Source organism: Colletes gigas, unplaced genomic scaffold, assembly GCF_013123115.1.
Source record: "Colletes gigas isolate AHSC1104 unplaced genomic scaffold, ASM1312311v1 Colletes_gigas_Sc00213, whole genome shotgun sequence".
Lineage (NCBI taxonomy): Eukaryota > Metazoa > Arthropoda > Insecta > Hymenoptera > Colletidae > Colletes > Colletes gigas.
Window position 1 is genome coordinate 3,627 of NW_025106836.1, and position 17,253 is coordinate 20,879.

At 38.9% G+C, this 17,253-nt stretch overlaps 2 protein-coding genes across 5 annotated transcripts; one reads left to right on the top strand and one right to left on the bottom strand.

Annotated features, from left to right (window-relative positions):
* Window positions 1-674: 674 nt before the first annotated feature.
* LOC122404349 (chondroitin sulfate synthase 2) lies at window positions 675-3,889 on the top strand. 3 transcript variants are annotated; one of them, XM_043408282.1, is made up of 6 exons: window positions 675-893; window positions 1,000-2,044; window positions 2,152-2,742; window positions 2,813-3,088; window positions 3,155-3,338; window positions 3,441-3,888. In XM_043408282.1, exons 2-6 carry the CDS (start codon window positions 1,013-1,015, stop codon window positions 3,740-3,742), a joined length of 2,385 nt encoding a protein of 794 aa, XP_043264217.1. In that variant the 5' UTR covers window positions 675-893; window positions 1,000-1,012; the 3' UTR covers window positions 3,743-3,888. The 3 variants fall into 3 exon arrangements, with proteins under 3 accessions (XP_043264217.1, XP_043264219.1, XP_043264218.1); XM_043408284.1 differs by lacking the exon at window positions 675-893 and having other exon boundaries at window positions 906-1,658; window positions 1,737-2,044; window positions 3,441-3,887; XM_043408283.1 differs by lacking the exon at window positions 675-893 and adding an exon at window positions 964-968 and having other exon boundaries at window positions 1,071-2,044; window positions 3,441-3,889.
* Window positions 3,890-4,040: 151 nt separating this feature from the next.
* LOC122404350 (ell-associated factor Eaf) lies at window positions 4,041-6,628 on the bottom strand. 2 transcript variants are annotated; one of them, XM_043408286.1, is made up of 6 exons: window positions 6,122-6,628; window positions 5,577-5,808; window positions 5,251-5,484; window positions 4,806-5,092; window positions 4,637-4,743; window positions 4,041-4,574 (listed from the first exon to the last, which is right to left on the bottom strand). In XM_043408286.1, the coding sequence occupies exons 1-5, from the start codon at window positions 6,270-6,272 to the stop codon at window positions 4,643-4,645; spliced, it is 1,005 nt and encodes a 334-aa protein (XP_043264221.1). In that variant the 5' UTR covers window positions 6,273-6,628; the 3' UTR covers window positions 4,041-4,574; window positions 4,637-4,642. The 2 variants fall into 2 exon arrangements, with proteins under 2 accessions (XP_043264221.1, XP_043264220.1); XM_043408285.1 differs by having other exon boundaries at window positions 4,045-4,564.
* Window positions 6,629-17,253: the final 10,625 nt, after the last annotated feature.

Below are 17,253 nucleotides of genomic sequence, written 5' to 3' on the forward strand. Positions count from 1 at the left end.
CGGTTATTTCAAAACAATCGAGGAAAATCATTATTAATTAATTTCTGCAATTATTAATTCTACTGTTTTGTTTATGTTATAAAACTAAGAACTCTTCTTATTGAAAAATACCACAGCGTGCACAATACTGGTAAAGAGTGGAATCTCATTTTAATTTATTAATTTTCAATCTTAAAGTATTTTGATTTTCAAAAATCATATTAATAATATACATATGTATGTGTGCTCATACATGGGAATAAAAAAAAATTTCTTTTTTTTCAATAATTAAAATATGATCAGGGGGTCTTAAAACGTGTATTTCCGTAAAATAAATTTTACAAAATTTTTTTTTCATTATGAGTACTTTGCTTATGTGCGCCTACATAGGTCGGAAAGTAAAAATGCCTGGGCAGTCGAGAATCTCGGCTCGAGAATCCAAATCGTATGCCGTTGACGGGAGGTCGGATTTCAGTTGTTAAGAGTGAGAAGACAAATGTGAGCCTTTCTCTCTCGACTCCCACGAAGCGGTCCGAAATTACTTCGGGCAGCTTCGGAGAATCGAGAAAGAGGGCTTGCGTTAGTTTGCCTTTGTCGTCTTTCCGAAACTCCACGAGCTCACGTACGCGTATCTAGCATGTATGAGTGTGCACCCGACGGTGCTTTTCTGGCATCACTGTTTTGACGTTCTCGGATCAGGATCGCTAGGATAATATTAGATTAAACGAATGTTAATAATTTCTTTAGTAATTGTACGCAAAGTAATTTGTGTAGCCATGTCTAAGCGAGAGAAACGAACAATAAAAATATCGTACAAAAATGTTTAATTTCATGTATCGATTGAGTGTGTTTTAGGTTACTAAAGTATATTTTTTTTATCTGATATTAATATTCGAAGAAATCGAATGTAATCGGTATGTAGAAGTAAAAGTATAAGTTATATTTTTTTCATAAAACAAAAGGCAGTAAGACTTCATTTTCTATTATAAGTATTAAATTGATTCGTATCGTAAATTACAGTCACTCTACGAAAATGAATCCGTTACTAAAAATATTTTTGTCCCATTGCTGGGCAAATATGTATTTAATAGTTGGACTAAGCATGGGCTTGAGTCTCAGTATGATATCAGTATCAATCGATACAAACAATTACATTGAGAAAGCAGAACACCTAATAGAATCTTCCAATTATCAAGTGGATCTAGACGAATACGAACCAAAAATAAATATTAATAGTAAACCACAGCAGGCGCAAAAAGTTCCAAAAACATTGATACGCCCAAGATATTATTTCACAGAACTTGGAATCAGAGAAAAGCTATTTGTAGGGGTGATCACAAGTCAGCAATATTTGCACAGCAGAGACATAGCAATTAATAAAACGATTGCTCACATTGTGGATAAAGTTCATTATTTCATTTCTATACCGGAAGGAACGAAGCCTAATGTTACCCTTCCTGGTATTGTTGGATTCACCGACACCAGAAGTATTTTGAAACCGTTCCATACTATGAAATATATAATTGACAATTACCTGGAGAATTATGATTACTATTTCTTGATCAAAGATGTAAGCTACATCAATGCTAAAAAATTAGTACAATTTGTTACCAAGATTAGCGTAAGCCAGAACATTCATGCAGGTGTTCTCGGAGATATTCCAAGTTATTGTTCCTTGGGTAAAATAATTAGTGTGTCAAATAATTGCGCTGATAAAAATAACATTCCAATAACGACGTTCTATTATCTGTTTTCAGATTCAGGAATTCTTTTGAGCAATTCAGTCGTACAAGAAGTCAAAAATAATTTAGACTGGTGCGTTAAAAATGCTTATTCCGATTCGGATGACGTTAATTTCGGACGATGTATCGTTCATTCTGCCTCGATGCGTTGTTCTAATCGCGTACAAGGACAGGACTTTTCGTTCACCAAATTAAAATCAACATTTTTATTCGAACAGAATTTAAAGGATTTAGCTAAAAATGAAGAATTCATAAATTCACTCGTAATATACCCGATATACGATCATCATACCATTTATAAGTTTAACACTTACTTTGCAGCAGTAAGTTTTTATATAATATTAATACATTAGCGTCAGGGCGTACCTTACGTTAAAAAAAATTTGTATAACTTTTTAATTGCATTGTATTGCTTATTTATCGTTTTTAGGTGAAATCCGTTGAAATTCAGGAAAACATTTCTAATATTCGAAAAGCGATCTTAAACATGGCACATTTGGGACCGCCGCAAGAACACGACGTGTCTTGGCCCGTTGGCAATCAGCCGGGAAACAAAGCTACCGGACGTTTTGATATTTTGCGGTGGACATATTTCAACGAGACACACACATTATTCAGTACAGACTTCTCGAGCGTACAGAAATTGAAAACCAATGCGAAATTTGACATAGATAAAATTATCAACATAACATCTTCTGACGTCATTGCTAATTCCGATCAGAAATTAAAATTTAAAAAGTTACTCAACGGTTATCAAAAGTTCGATGCGTCCCGTGGAATGGATTATATATTAGATTTGGCGTTCGTCGACGTGACTACTGGTAAAGAAATCAGAAAAAGAGTGGAAGTATGCAAACCACTTGGTAAAGTTGAAATTTTACCTGTTCCATACGTAACAGAAAATACACGAGTGAATATAATATTAATAGTCGACTCGTTGAGAAAGCAAGATGCGTTAAACTTTTTAGAACAGTATGCTGCAGACTGTATGGAGAAAAAATACAAAACTTTTTTCATGGCGGTTCGTATTTTCGTGGTTTTTTTCAGATATTTTTAAAAGCCTTTAGTTAATCTGTTGGGTTTTTATATAGGTTCTCTTGTATAATTTTGATTCCCCTTCAAAAGGTAAAGGTGACGTATTCTACGATGTTAAACAGTACGCACTTATGTTGGCTGAAAAGTATAAGAAAAATCAGTCAAAAATCACATGGCTCTCTATACGTCTACCAAATAATGTAACGTCTATTGAATTCGATCCTATGCTGACTATTGCTGTCACAGATTTGTGTATTAGAAAATTTTCACCCGAAAGTTTAATACTTTTCGTCGAGACAGGAATACAACTACGATTGGATTATTTAAACAGAGTATGTATATTACAGTAGACGATTCGTATTTAACGGTAGCAAACTAATTGATATTTCAATATTCAGATCCGCATGAATACCATCAATCAGTACCAAATATTTAGCCCAATTCCGTTCGTAGAATTTCATCCTGATATCGCTCACATGAACGATATAAAACAAGTCGACACTGATATCAACCGCAACCACGGAAGATACGACGAATACAATTATAACAATATTGCTTTTTATGTCAGAGATTACAACGCAAGTACGTGTTTCTATGAACTTTTCATTATATTGTATTTACTTTCTACCAATTGTTTAATAGAATACATTCGTTTTAACGAGTTCATTTCGATATTTGTTTTAGTGCGGAGAACCACCGAGACCGATATTCCAATAACACACTCCGATCGGGACATTCCATCCCTTTTGAAGCTCTCTCAGAATATACCTGTCACATCTTTGTTCGAAATGTTCGTTTCTTTTAGTAATTTACATGTACTACGCGCAGTGGAACCAGCCCTTAAAGTAAAATACAAAAACATCAATTGCACTAATGCCTGCAACGGTAATATGTACAAGCGTTGTATCCAATCGAGAAATTTCTACTTAGGTCGGCGTAGTCAACTCGCCAGATTAGTGTTAGATTACCAAACGTTAGGAACATAATTTGCGTTAGTGAATTACGTTCACCGAGAAAAGTATTAATGAAATTAAAAATGATATTATTATCGAGTTAAAGATGAATATAGTTTATATAACACAAGAATTGCAGTAACTTGAAATGACGTTAATGCGCGAGCTAATTATACATACTCTTCATGTAAGTATATAATAAGATTCATATTATAATGAATATTTTATTAAATTTATACATTTCATTTAAATAAATATTTTGTAAGTAATACAGTTGTTAAATCGTTTTGTGCACACATCGTATATAACATTTTGTATTATGAAGAGACTGCATAGATAACCAATCGGATATATGTACATACATATCATGTATGGCATTTGGATATTCGGTATTTCGAAAACACAAAGAATCGATTTAAGATTTTAAAAAAACAAAGCTTCTGCCACGTTACCAGGAAGCGCATAAAAGATTTTGGCAAGATTTCTACCTTCAAAGTATATAAGAAAATGAAGATCATATAATTACACTAAATATTAGTCGATAGTAATTGTACAATCCCTAGTACCTTATAAATAAATATACATACGCTACATTACCATTTGTATTCATCATTTTTTTTTACCATATATTTATTGCTCAAAAAGCAAAGTTTGTTGTGTATTTGTATATAGCATAACTTACTGCAGGATATGCGTAGAATGCTTTCCAACTTGCTATACACATTTCCTTGGGTGGCACAGAACAAAATTAACATTTTTTTAACTTATCTTCGTGGATCTTTTGATGTACTGTAGCAAATGCCGAGAAAAATATAATTTTTGGCGAAACGATCTTCAGAAGATTTTTTAGCATTTCTGAAAAATACTGTTGTAGCGAAAATTGATGTATTACAGAAGGTGATACTACCATATGCAGTTTACACGTACGTTACATTAATCATTGTCAGATTCCGATTCTGATAATTGCAAGTCATCGTTTAAAAGATTATTTGGCATTAGTAATGTGGGAGACGAAGCTGAACTATTCAAGTGTCCTAAAAAAGAAAAATTAATAGTTTCTCGATTAATAACAGTAATAAATACCTTGAAGTCGTACCATTAGTTCCCGTTAACGCTGGTCTATTTACGGTATCGGAATCGCTATCGGAACTATCTGAACTCGAGCTACTTGTAGTAGAATCGCTGAGCGCTCCTTCGTCACCGCCTACGGTTGCAGATTTTGTCGTTGGTTGAGTATTTATTGCAGGAGACGATCTCGGTGGTGCGGAAGAATTTATAGTCGGGAATGATCCAGACGATGATAAAGGACAGTCATCGTTATCGGAACCGATCATTGGCAAACTAGCCAAAGTTGATGGTGCCACTGATGGTTGCACTGGTGAACTAAAGTTCTGTGTGTTTTTAGTACGTTTAGAAAAAAATCTTAATGCGTTACAATAACATTACTACATAAATAAAATGTTCTCTTCAACTTATCAAATAATATAAATTTACTAAATTTAACTATCATTTACATTTTGCATTAAAGACTACCTAAATACCTATTAGTTGAAGTAGATGGTGGACTTTTGCCATGATATGGAGAAACTCTAAGGGGACTAAATTGTTTTGGATGTAATTGCACGCTAGGTTCTCTTTTTTTTCCACTTGTAACTTTTGTCCTCCCAGTTGCTCTTCCATGCGTTGGACTCCTCTTAGTTTCAACCGGTGTTATAGGTCTACTACTACTATTTCCCCCAGGAATTCCTAAGTGTGGTTGAGACTTTGGTTCTGTTCTAAAAAATGTTACAACACATGTCAACAGTATAGAAGGTAAAAATATTATGATTCGACACATTGCAAGAACATCGATGCTATGTTGGATTACCGAGTTTTTTTAACTTGTATGTTTGCAGTTAATTTTTCCAAAGTAATTTCTCCTGTAACTCTATCTATTATCAGAACACATTCTTTATGATAAGGTCTTTGAGAACCTTTGAAAACTGTGTGAGGAATTCCTGCACCATCTAAGTGCGGCACAGTAACTGTCATCGTGTTATTAGTTCCAACTTCAACCCTTGCTACTTTGGAAACATCGACACTTGCTGGTTTAAAATCATCTAAAATTAAATGTTAAACTTAAACTAATTATCCAATAATCAAAACATCGATGCAGCTAACAATCTTAACAAAATTAACGCATCGGATACTGCAAAGCTTCCGGACAAAATAATTGGACATAATCAAACGTGAATATATAATAAAAATTTGTAAACGCTACCAAACGAAGCTTACTCTCCAGTCTTACGCATTTTCTAAGAAAATGTACTCATCAAAGGGTCAATGTACTAAAAGTACATATGACAATATATCGAAATCTATGCTACTATTTCAGTGATTCAGATAGTAAATTGAATTAATTTGTGTACTAACATTTCAGAGTGTGAAAGGCTGTGGATCTATTGTTCGTAAATGTCGGTCCTAGCTTTAGTTCCCGAATTTCGGGTCCCAAACCAAGCCGCTCTGCCATGTCACGCCCGATACCTTGGAAATTCGTTTCAGGGACAGAAGCAACCGATTTCATCGAGTACGTTTATTATTAATAACTTCTCGCAAACGAGAATGAGTAGTATGCTCGAGGCACGAGCAGTCTGCTAACAATCGAGATTATTTGTTACACGTTTTAGTCGTTGGTCTGCCAAAATATGGCAGGGACGCGCACTATCGCATTTTCCAGTAACAGCTGCTTCGAAAGCTGTTCCGTTTATACAGTTACAGAAAGCTTGTTTATCTGTTTATTCAAACCGTCACCAATATAGAAATAATTATCGTTAAACCGTGTCCTAACAATCAATAAGTTAGTACTGCATAGAAAAATCAAATGAAATTATTATAGTTCGCGCAACACGATTTTTCGTTGACCTAGTTCGTTCGATATCTGCACTCATCAGTGATGCCAGAAAAGCACCGTCGGGTGCACACTCATACATGCTAGATACGCGTACGTGAGCTCGTGGAGTTTCGAAGAATCGACAAAGGCAAACTAACGTAAGCCCTCTTTCTCGATTCTCCGAAGCTGCCCGAAGTAATTTCGACCGCTTCGTGGGAGTCGAGAGAGAAAGGCTTACATTTGTCTTCTCACTCTTAACAACTGAAATCCGACCTCCCGTCAACGGCATACGATTTGGATTCTCGAGCCGAGATTCTCGACTGCCCAGGCATTTTTACTTTCCGACCTATGTAGGCGCACATAAGCAAAGTACTTACCCATAATGAAAAAAAAATTTTGTAAAATTTATTTTATGGAAATACACGTTTTAAGACCCCCTAATCATATTTTAATTATTGAAAAAAAAGAAATTTTTTTTTATTCCCATGTATGAGCACACATATGTATATTATTAATACGATTTTTGAAAATCAAAATACTTTAAGATTGAAAATTAATAAATTAAAATGAGATTCCATTCTTTACCAGCATTGTGCACGCTGTGGTATTTTTCAATAAGAAGAGTTCTTACTTTTATAACATAAACAAAACAATAGAATTAATAATTGCAGAAATTAATTAATAATGATTATTCCTCGATTGTTTTGAGATAACCGTATCAATTTGTTATGACGAACTAAATAGAACTAACTAAAAACAAAGGAAAAGTGATCCCGTTTGCCAGTTTAATACAAAGTATGGGTTGGATCTTAAATTTTAAAAGGACATAGTCGAATATTTTTAAAGGTACATTGTAGAACAGTAACATAAGTTAGCAGGTAATGTCATAAAACTGTTTTTCCCAGTGTATATCCCTTTTTACCTGAAGTATAAGGTAAAAAGTACGAGCTACAAGGTACGACTATCCGAAAATCGTTCACATTTTATCAATGTAAATGAAGCGGCCTTTCCATCAGAGTTAAATACAAAATTTTGTTATTTCTGTGAAAACAGAACTTTCATTAGATGTAGGTGGTGCTTGAAATTGTTATGTTTTCACTGTTTTTACGAAAAGTACTGTGGCGGCCAAGGCACCACATACGCCTTAGCCGTTCGAAGCCGCTACAATGTATGGTTGCACACGAAACGATGGTTGCACACGAGACGACCAGAGCCGCGTGAGCCGAAAAGCCGTTGTCGTCGTCTCTGACCGTCTTTTGTTTTTGAAGGCCTCTTGGTACGGTGGCGATGATCGTACCAGAGAGTCGAGCGTAACCCGCACCACGAGTCACGTCGTTGTACGACAGCAACAATAAAATTGTGCGGAACGGAACAGAGCGGAGTCATTATCTTCCCGATCCCACATTGGTGACCCCGACGTGATCTCGCCGCGCAAGTAAAGTTTTTTTTAAGAAAATTTGGACATTTTTTGTATACGGACAATATTAGTTAGTGTAGAGAAATAAGTGTATAGTGTTAAGGACATAAGAAAAGGACACGGTCTGACAAATAGTAAGCGCGGTGTGTGTGTGCGGTGAAACTATGTGACTAAGACTGGTAAAATGACTGACCCTAACGTTAACGCAGGGACATCCGCGGGTGTGCCGTTGGCAGTTGATCGCGTCGCTGTACGGATACCCGAGTTTTGTCCGGGAGACCCGGAGATGTGGTTTTCAATGGTAGAGAGAAGTTTTGAGGTATCCAATGTAACGTCGGAGACCACGAAATTCGGGTACATTCTCGGCGCGTTAGGTGCGCGACACGCCGCGGAAGTAAGAGACATTATCATGAATCCCCCGGCCGCGGATCCGTACACGACGCTAAAAAATGAGTTCATTCGCCGGCTTAGTGCGTCGCAGGAACAGAAAACGCGGCGGTTATTGGAACACGAGGAAATCGGGGACAGAAAACCGTCCCAATTTCTTCGTCACCTGCGCGGATTGGCCGGTACGGCTTTTTCGGACGGTGTATTGCGGACGCTTTGGATGGGCCGACTACCTGCTAATATGCAGGTGATTTTAGCCACGCAGCGGGACACCCCGCTGGATAAGGTGGCAGAGTTGGCAGACGCTGTTGCGGATACGATGACACCGCGGGTACACGTCGCGGAGGCCGCGATTACGAGCGTATCTGCATCCTGCCAAATACCCCCGCCGGGCCCGAACATCGAGGCCATGTTAAACATTAAGATGTCACAATTGGCTCTTTCCTTGAGGCAGGAAATTTCTGCCATCCGTGAATCCTTGGTGGACCAGGGGCAATCTTCCCGTCGCAGGTGGACCCACCGAAATCATCCAAACTCGCGCTACCGCAGACGATCTCTATCGCGATCGCGAGAGCGGCCCGCGGGAGGACAAATGGACCATCAAGGGAAATGCTGGTACCATTGGCGGTTCGGTCCGGCCGCGCAGAGGTGCGTTGCACCGTGCAATTGGAACGCCACGGATCAGGGAAACGACCTGGGGAGTCGTTGATGGCGGCCAGCGACACAAATCCAGCATCACGCCGCCTCTTCATCTTAGACAACAGCTCGAAGACGGAATTTTTAGTGGATACCGGGGCCGATTTGTGCGTTTTTCCGCGCCGCCTGCTAGGCGGATTGCGAGAAAGATCGGAGTACCAGCTGGCGGCGGCGAATGGGAGTGTAATTAACACCTACGGGACAGTGTCGTTAAACCTGCACCTCGGCCTACGACGGGATTTCGTGTGGCGATTCGTGGTTGCGGATGTTACAAAACCCATAATCGGGGTAGACTTTCTCGATCACTTCGATCTTATGGTGGACATCCGCAATCGTCGCCTCGTCGATCGGACCACGTCGTTAACGGTCCGCGGAACACGAGCCGAGGATGAAACGCCGTCGGTGAAGACAGTAGCAGGGACTACCGTTTACCACCAGCTCCTGATGCAGATGCCGGAACTTACACGGCCTAGCGGCACCCCGATGAGGACTACGCACCAAACGGTGCATTACATCGAGACAACCCCTGGACCACCCGTTTCCAGCAAGCCGCGGCGGCTTGCACCGGACCGGCTCAGGGCTGCCCAGAAGGAGTTCGACGCGATGGTGAAGATGGGCATCGCTTGTCCTTCGAAGAGCGCGTGGTCAGCACCCCTTCATATGGTTCCGAAGAAGGGCGAAGAAGCTTGGAGGCCTTGCGGTGACTATAGAGCGTTAAACGCACGGACAATTCCCGACCGATACCCCGTGCGTCACATTGAGGATTTTGCGCAACAACTGAGTGGCAAAAAGGTATTTTCCACAATAGATCTCGTCCGTGCTTATAATCAGATTCCGGTTGCGTCGGAAGACGTCGGAAAAACGGCCATTACAACGCCGTTCGGGCTTTTTGAATTCCCGTACATGTCGTTCGGGTTACGAAATGCCGCGCAAACATTTCAGCGCTTTATCGACGAAATTTTACGCGGTTTCGATTTTTGTTACGCGTATATAGACGACATTTTGGTCGCCTCAGAATCCCAAGCCGATCACCTGCGCCATTTAGAATTATTATTTAAACGATTAAAAGATTATGGCATTGTTGTTAATCCGAATAAATGCACGTTCGGACAGGAAGAAGTTAAATTTCTAGGCTATCGGGTAAATGAAAGCGGCACTCAACCTTTGCCCGGCAAGGTACAAGCCATAAAGTCATTTCCCCTTCCGAAAAACGCGAAGGATTTGAGGCAGTACTTGGGAATGCTTAATTTTTACCGCCGTTTTATCCCAGATGCCGCTCGCTTTCAAGCACCCTTGAACGACCTTTTAGCCGGCAATTTAAAGGGCAAGACCCCGATAGCCTGGACTTCGGAAGCGCGTCAGGCTTTCGAAAATACCAAAAATAGTTTAGCAAACGCAACCCTGCTTTCTCATCCTGCGGTCAACGCTCCATTGTCGGTTACCTGCGATGCTTCTGATTACACCGTAGGAGCTGTTTTACATCAGTGCGTCGGCAACGAACGACAACCATTAGCATTCTTTTCTAAGAAATTAGGATCTGCCGAAAAGAAGTATTCAGCTTACGACCGGGAACTACTTTCTATCTATTTAGCAATAAAACATTTCAAACATATGCTCGAAGGCAGACATTTCACGATTTTTACAGACCATAAACCCATAACTTTCGCTTTCAAACAGAAATTAGATAAATGCTCTCCTCGACAATTCCGATACCTAGATTACATTGCGCAATTCTCTACAGATATTCAACATATTTCCGGTAAAGACAACGTCGTTGCCGATGCACTGTCCAGAGTGGAAACGGTTAACCACTCGATTAATTTCGAAGAATTGGCAAAATCGCAAGCCCAGGATGAGGAGTTGCAGCGGTTGTTGAATAGCGAATCTAGCCTGCAATTACGCAAAGTCTCGTTGCCTGGCACGTCTTCCGAAATTTTTTGCGATATTTCGACTAAGAATGTAAGACCTTATGTCACCCCTCCTTTCCGACGTGCAGTTTTTAATATGTTACATGTATTATCACATCCAGGTATTAACGCGACGATCAAGCTCATAACGCAACGTTATGTTTGGCCGTCGATTAAAAGAGATGTTCGCACGTGGACACGTTGCTGTATACCGTGCCAAAGATCAAAAATTTCCCGTCATGTGACTGCACCATTGGCTACATTTGTTAAACCTTCTGCGCGATTCGAACACATTCATTTAGACATAGTAATTTTACCGGTGTCCGAAGGTTTCAGGTATTGTCTGACCTGTGTAGACAGATATACGCGGTGGCCGGAAGCCTTCCCCATGGTCGATCAGGAGGCCCAAACCGTAGCTCGAACCTTTTATGACGGTTGGGTAGCGCGGTTTGGTGCTCCCGTACGGATTACCACCGATCAGGGTAGGCAATTCGAATCCAAATTATTTTTTGCGCTGAACAATTTAATTGGATCCACACGCCTTCGCACAACGGCGTATCACCCAGCGGCCAATGGGATGGTAGAGCGTTTTCACCGACAGCTCAAGTCGGCTATAAGGTGCCACGGATCCGACAAGTGGACAGAAATACTTCCGACGGTTCTACTCGGTATTCGTTCCGCCTGGAAAGAAGACCTCGGCGCTACCTCAGCGGAATTAGTTTATGGCGAGCCATTAAGATTACCGGGAGAGTTCTTGTCTTCGCATTCAGCGGAAGGCACAGAAAATGCTTCCGATTTTACTAATAGACTACGCAACCATTTTTCTAAATTGAGTCCCTCTAATGCATCACGCCATTTCGTTAATCGTACATTCGTTTTCAAAGATCTTAGCAGTTCAACACATGTTTTCATCCGAACAGATTCAGCCAAAACTATTTTACAACCCGCTTATGAAGGTCCATACGCCGTAGTGCGCCGAGGCGAAAAAACATTTACAATAAACATTAGAGGTAAGGAAATAAATATATCAATTGAAAGGCTAAAGCCTGCTTATATGCTAGCAGAAAACAGACCGGATCCCGTGAGCATAGAAAATCAGCCGGTCACACAAACAAACGTACCTGACAATGCGCCGGTTATACAGCAACGTGTCACGCGTTCAGGTAGACGCGTACGTTTTCCCGAGCGATTTCAAATTACGCGGTAGTACTTAAGGCTTGCGCATTATTATAATAAGTATCATATACCATTTATTTTTTTCCATCACTTTTATGTACTTTCATGTATTTTTAGGTATTACGTATTATATATTAAACTCCATGTAAATTCCTTTTTTTTTCAACTCTGTTCAAATACTGTAATGTAAATCTTAGTTAGGATAACGTATTTTATATAATAGAGTAAATGGTAGTGGTAATGTAGTCGGTCAATTTTTCGTAATTGTGCCAATTACTGGCAGGGGGGTAGTGTGGCGGCCAAGGCACCACATACGCCTTAGCCGTTCGAAGCCGCTACAATGTATGGTTGCACACGAAACGATGGTTGCACACGAGACGACCAGAGCCGCGTGAGCCGAAAAGCCGTTGTCGTCGTCTCTGACCGTCTTTTGTTTTTGAAGGCCTCTTGGTACGGTGGCGATGATCGTACCAGAGAGTCGAGCGTAACCCGCACCACGAGTCACGTCGTTGTACGACAGCAACAATAAAATTGTGCGGAACGGAACAGAGCGGAGTCATTATCTTCCCGATCCCACAGTACCATCCAGATTCATGTACTTCGTACATTGAAAATAACATATGTTAAATGTAATTGGTTAAATTCAACTTTAAAAAAAAAATATTCGAAGGTCAGACAAAAATATAATGTCACATTTAGTGTACGATTAAAATATGATTGAAAAAATAAAAAAAAAGGATTTGTTTTGGAAGGGTTTGAACCTGCAGAGCAGAAGAAGCTCGGAGAACTTGCAGGCAAATACCTTGTCATTCACGCCACCCTGGTTGTTGAATGTATTTCAATTTCTGAAGATAAGTATTTGTAATAACTTTAATAATATCTCAAAGTAAAACCTAACCCAAAATCGGGTACCATTCCAACTTTTCCTTGTTAGAACCGAGTTTTCAATTTGTCTTAGCGAAAATCGTAATCACATTTTGCACATTATTCTAAAACATTTGTGGTATTCGTTTTCAATGCGATTTAAGTAAGCATGTAATGTATAAGATTTCATTTAATTTTTTCTTTTCTAGAGAAGATAGAGAAAAAGTTTATATAATTTTTTTTATATGTAAGGCGTCGGGAAAAGGCGAGGCCCAAGCCGAGGCGCTGGCAAGGGACCGCGTCTGGCCTTCGTCCGTCATCACTCCCACCCCTACCGATGGGGGAGAAGGCTGACGACAAAGGCGAGGGTCTAGGCCCAGGACGGGCTCATTTGTTTTTCCGACGCTGAAAGAACGGGAATAAAGTGTAGGCGCTGGCCTACGTATATGGATACAGGGTTGCTCAGAATGATTACACGTGGTTTTGCGGACGAGTGCTTTATTGGACTGTCCCTTAGCTTGCTCGGGGAAGAACTCCCGATCGCCACACTGCTCCCGATTCTTTCTTGTCTCCAGTGTGGCCAGATCTGGCATAATTGAGTGCATCGACGTCGACATTAGTAACGATGAACTTCCTTAGCGTCTAACGGAGTGGTGGGGATAGCAGGCATACTACCGCTCGAGCCACACATGCGTGAGCTCGACACTTCGCGCAGCTTCGGGAAAACGATAAAGAACGCTAGCGTGAGCCTTTCCTTCTTGCTCTTGCAAAAGAGAAACAGCTGAAATACGACCTCGCGATAATCGGCATACGATTCCAAGTCTCGACTGCCCCAGCATTTTTACTTTCCGACCTATATGTAAGGTATAAGGAAATTTATAAAGTATCATAATGAAAAAAAATTTCGAAATTTTTTTTTAGCGGAAATACACGTTTTGGGACCCCCTGATCATATTGTGACTATTGAAAAAAACGATATTTTTTTTTGTTCCTTTGCTATTGACATGATTGCGTCTAAACGGCTGAATGAATTTCAATGAAATTTAACATTTAAGTTTTATGTTCTCGTTTTAAGGTCTCATTATATTTTAAGCGTGATCAGTTCCCATATAATGATGATTATACGTCTGTAGTTTTATAATTATTTCGATACATATACATCATTTGTAACAAATTTTTAAAGCGATTTATATAAATCTTAAGAAGGATTAAGATCAAATATACTTTTCTCCTATCTTTCCTAGACAGGAAAAATTAAACGAAATCTTATGCCTTGCATACCTACCTAAACCACATAAAAAACGTATTCCACAAATATTTTAGAATAATGTTGTTCAAAGCAGTCTTACTCGTAAAGGGTTAATTAAGGGTTAATTAAAATGAAAAACCACTCTTAGCCAGTACCGTGCACGCTACAGAAATAGATTACTACTGACTTTTCCCACTATGTTTTTTAATAACCGTATCAAATTGTTACACACAATCAAATGTTATATATTTGACTTAACTTTACATAACAAAATAATTGTAACGATAGGTAAAAGAATAACGTGCACGCTACCGTTCAATGGAAACCACGGGAAGGTGGTGGTCACTTCCATCAGGAGGGAAATGTAAAAAATTGTTATTTCTTTGTAACATTATCACATGCCATATATTAAAACGTCTATATTCTTCTTTCCTTTTTTTTTGATTCCCCTCTAAATTCATTTCTGCAAATGAAATATATTAAATTGTCGTCTATATACTGCTATTCATTCAATAGAACTTTATTTCGTACGTGCCGTAGGTCATTCTGAGACATTTAAATTGAAAAAAAGGTTTCGCGTAGGTATTCTGTAATTTTCTGTTCTTTCGCTTTTCTGCTTTTATATCATGGAAACGGTTGTGAAATCGAAGAATAAGTGTAAGCGCGGTTTTTTATCTTCATGGATAAATGATCATAGATTTAAATCATGGATACGTGCAGTACCCCATGATAGAAGTCGTTTTTATTGTACTTTATGCAATAAGTCTTATTCTTGCGGTTCCTCAAACGTGTATAGACACGGAGAATCTGGGTGTCATAAAAAAAATAGTACTTCTAAAAGGACTTTTATGCCTCAATGGCTTGAGAATGATTATTTCAAGCCATGGTTGCATAAAGTCGATGGCGACTCTTATTCGTGGTTCTGTTCGGTTTGCAACAATCAATTTTCATGTCGATTATCGACGATTTATAATCATGCAGATTCTCAGTGTCACATTGAGAATTATAAAAAGAGTAACGATAACGCAGACAATTTGAATAATAATTTTACGACGCAATCCGAAGAATCGCCTCTGTCGTTGGATGAAAGGATAAAATCCGCGGAAATCAAATTTGCCAAATTAATAGCCGAAAAAAATATTCCGTATCGAACCGCAGAGACGATTCTTGAAGTTTTCAAAGACATTGGGCAAGATCCTGATGTCTTGAAACATATGTCGTTCGGTCGAACAAAGTGTTCAAATATTATATCAAACGTTTTGTATCCTTTAGAAACAAAACGTATTTCTAGTGTTTTACAAAACACTAAATTTTCTATTTATATTGACGAAACATCCGACTCGACCAACGAGAAATGGATGACGTTTCTTGTTCGTTATGTTGCACCCGAGACTTTGGATGTTCGAACGGAATTGGTTGAATTATTACATCTTGATGCCAGAAATTGTGACGCAGATAATTTATATAAAACATTTGAAATTGCCATGATAGAAAGAGAAATTCCGTTCGAAAATATTGTCGCGTTGTCATGTGACAACGCTGCTGTCATGACAGGGCGACACTCGTCCTTTATGACAAAGCTTGCAACAAAATGCAGGGACAAATTTTTGACTGTCCGCTGTCCATGTCATCTGTCTGCAATGGTAGTGCGCGAAGCGTGCAATACCATTCCAGACATATGCGAGGAGTTGTTACGAAAAGTAGCAACTTTCATATACAGTAGTCCCAAACGTTCGGCTATATTCCGCGAATTTCAGCAATGTTTTCAAACAACCGACAGAAAAATTTTAAAATTGTGTTCTACGCGATGGTTATCGCATTATACATCCGTAGTTACACTTTTAGAGAATTGGGACTCTGTATTGCTTTTTTTGCAAGAATTGACAATAAGCGAGAAATCAGAGTCCGGGGAACGTCTGTTAATCTCGATGCAAAATCCAGAGGCCAAAGCATATCTTTATTTTCTAAATTACGCTCTTGAGTTTTTTTATAAATTTAGCATTTTCTTTCAAACTCAAGAGACAAGAATTCATTTGCTTCAAAAGACTGCGGCAGAACTTTTATGCGATATATTACGCAATTTTCTGAAACCGCAGCTTTTGAAACACATAGATTTAGTAAGAATGATGAATTTTTCTGTAGTCGAAAATCAACTTCCATTTAATAGTATAAATTTAGGAACAGAGTGTCTTAATTTTCTGCATCAACTGAATGCAGAAGGCAAGTCCGACATCGTAGAAACCGTAAGGAAAAATTGTTTAATGTTTTATATTACAGCTGCAAACGAGCATGTCTTCGTCGAGCAATTCTTAGCATGTTGTATGTTTTTGAACCAACTTTTATATTAAATGATACAAATAGAGACATTTCCTTCAGAAATGTTCTCTTAATCGCTAAGAAATTCGGCGGTTTCGACGAAGAAGGACTGCAAACAGAATGGTCAGTATTGCCTTTGGAATTTACAACGAAAGGTAGACAGACGCTTATCGAGATGAAATTCGATGGTTTCTGGAAAACAATTTTATTAACGCGAAATTTGGACTATAAAATTAAATTTCCTGAATTAGTAAATACAATTAGATCACTTCCAAATTCCAATGCCGATGCAGAAAGATTGTTTTCCATGTTACCTGACATAAAAACAAAGAAACGGAATAAACTTTCTTCGGCCAGCGTCAACTCTATTTGCGTTGTGAAATCTTCGTTAAAGGCGCAGAGGGAAAACTCTCAACCCATGGAGGTAGATGACGATCATCTAGCTCTATTGTATTCCAAAAATTTATATCATAGATTTGCTAAGAAGCAAAAGTGTAATTTAAGATTAAACGCAACATATGACAATAACTTTGAGAATTTTCCCGCTACGTCATATGACGAAAATTAAGGTACCGATTTACTACAGAGCTTTTCTCTAGAGAGATTTTTCTCTCCAGAGAAAAGCTCTTTAGTAAATTCGTACTATTAGGCTGCAATGACAGT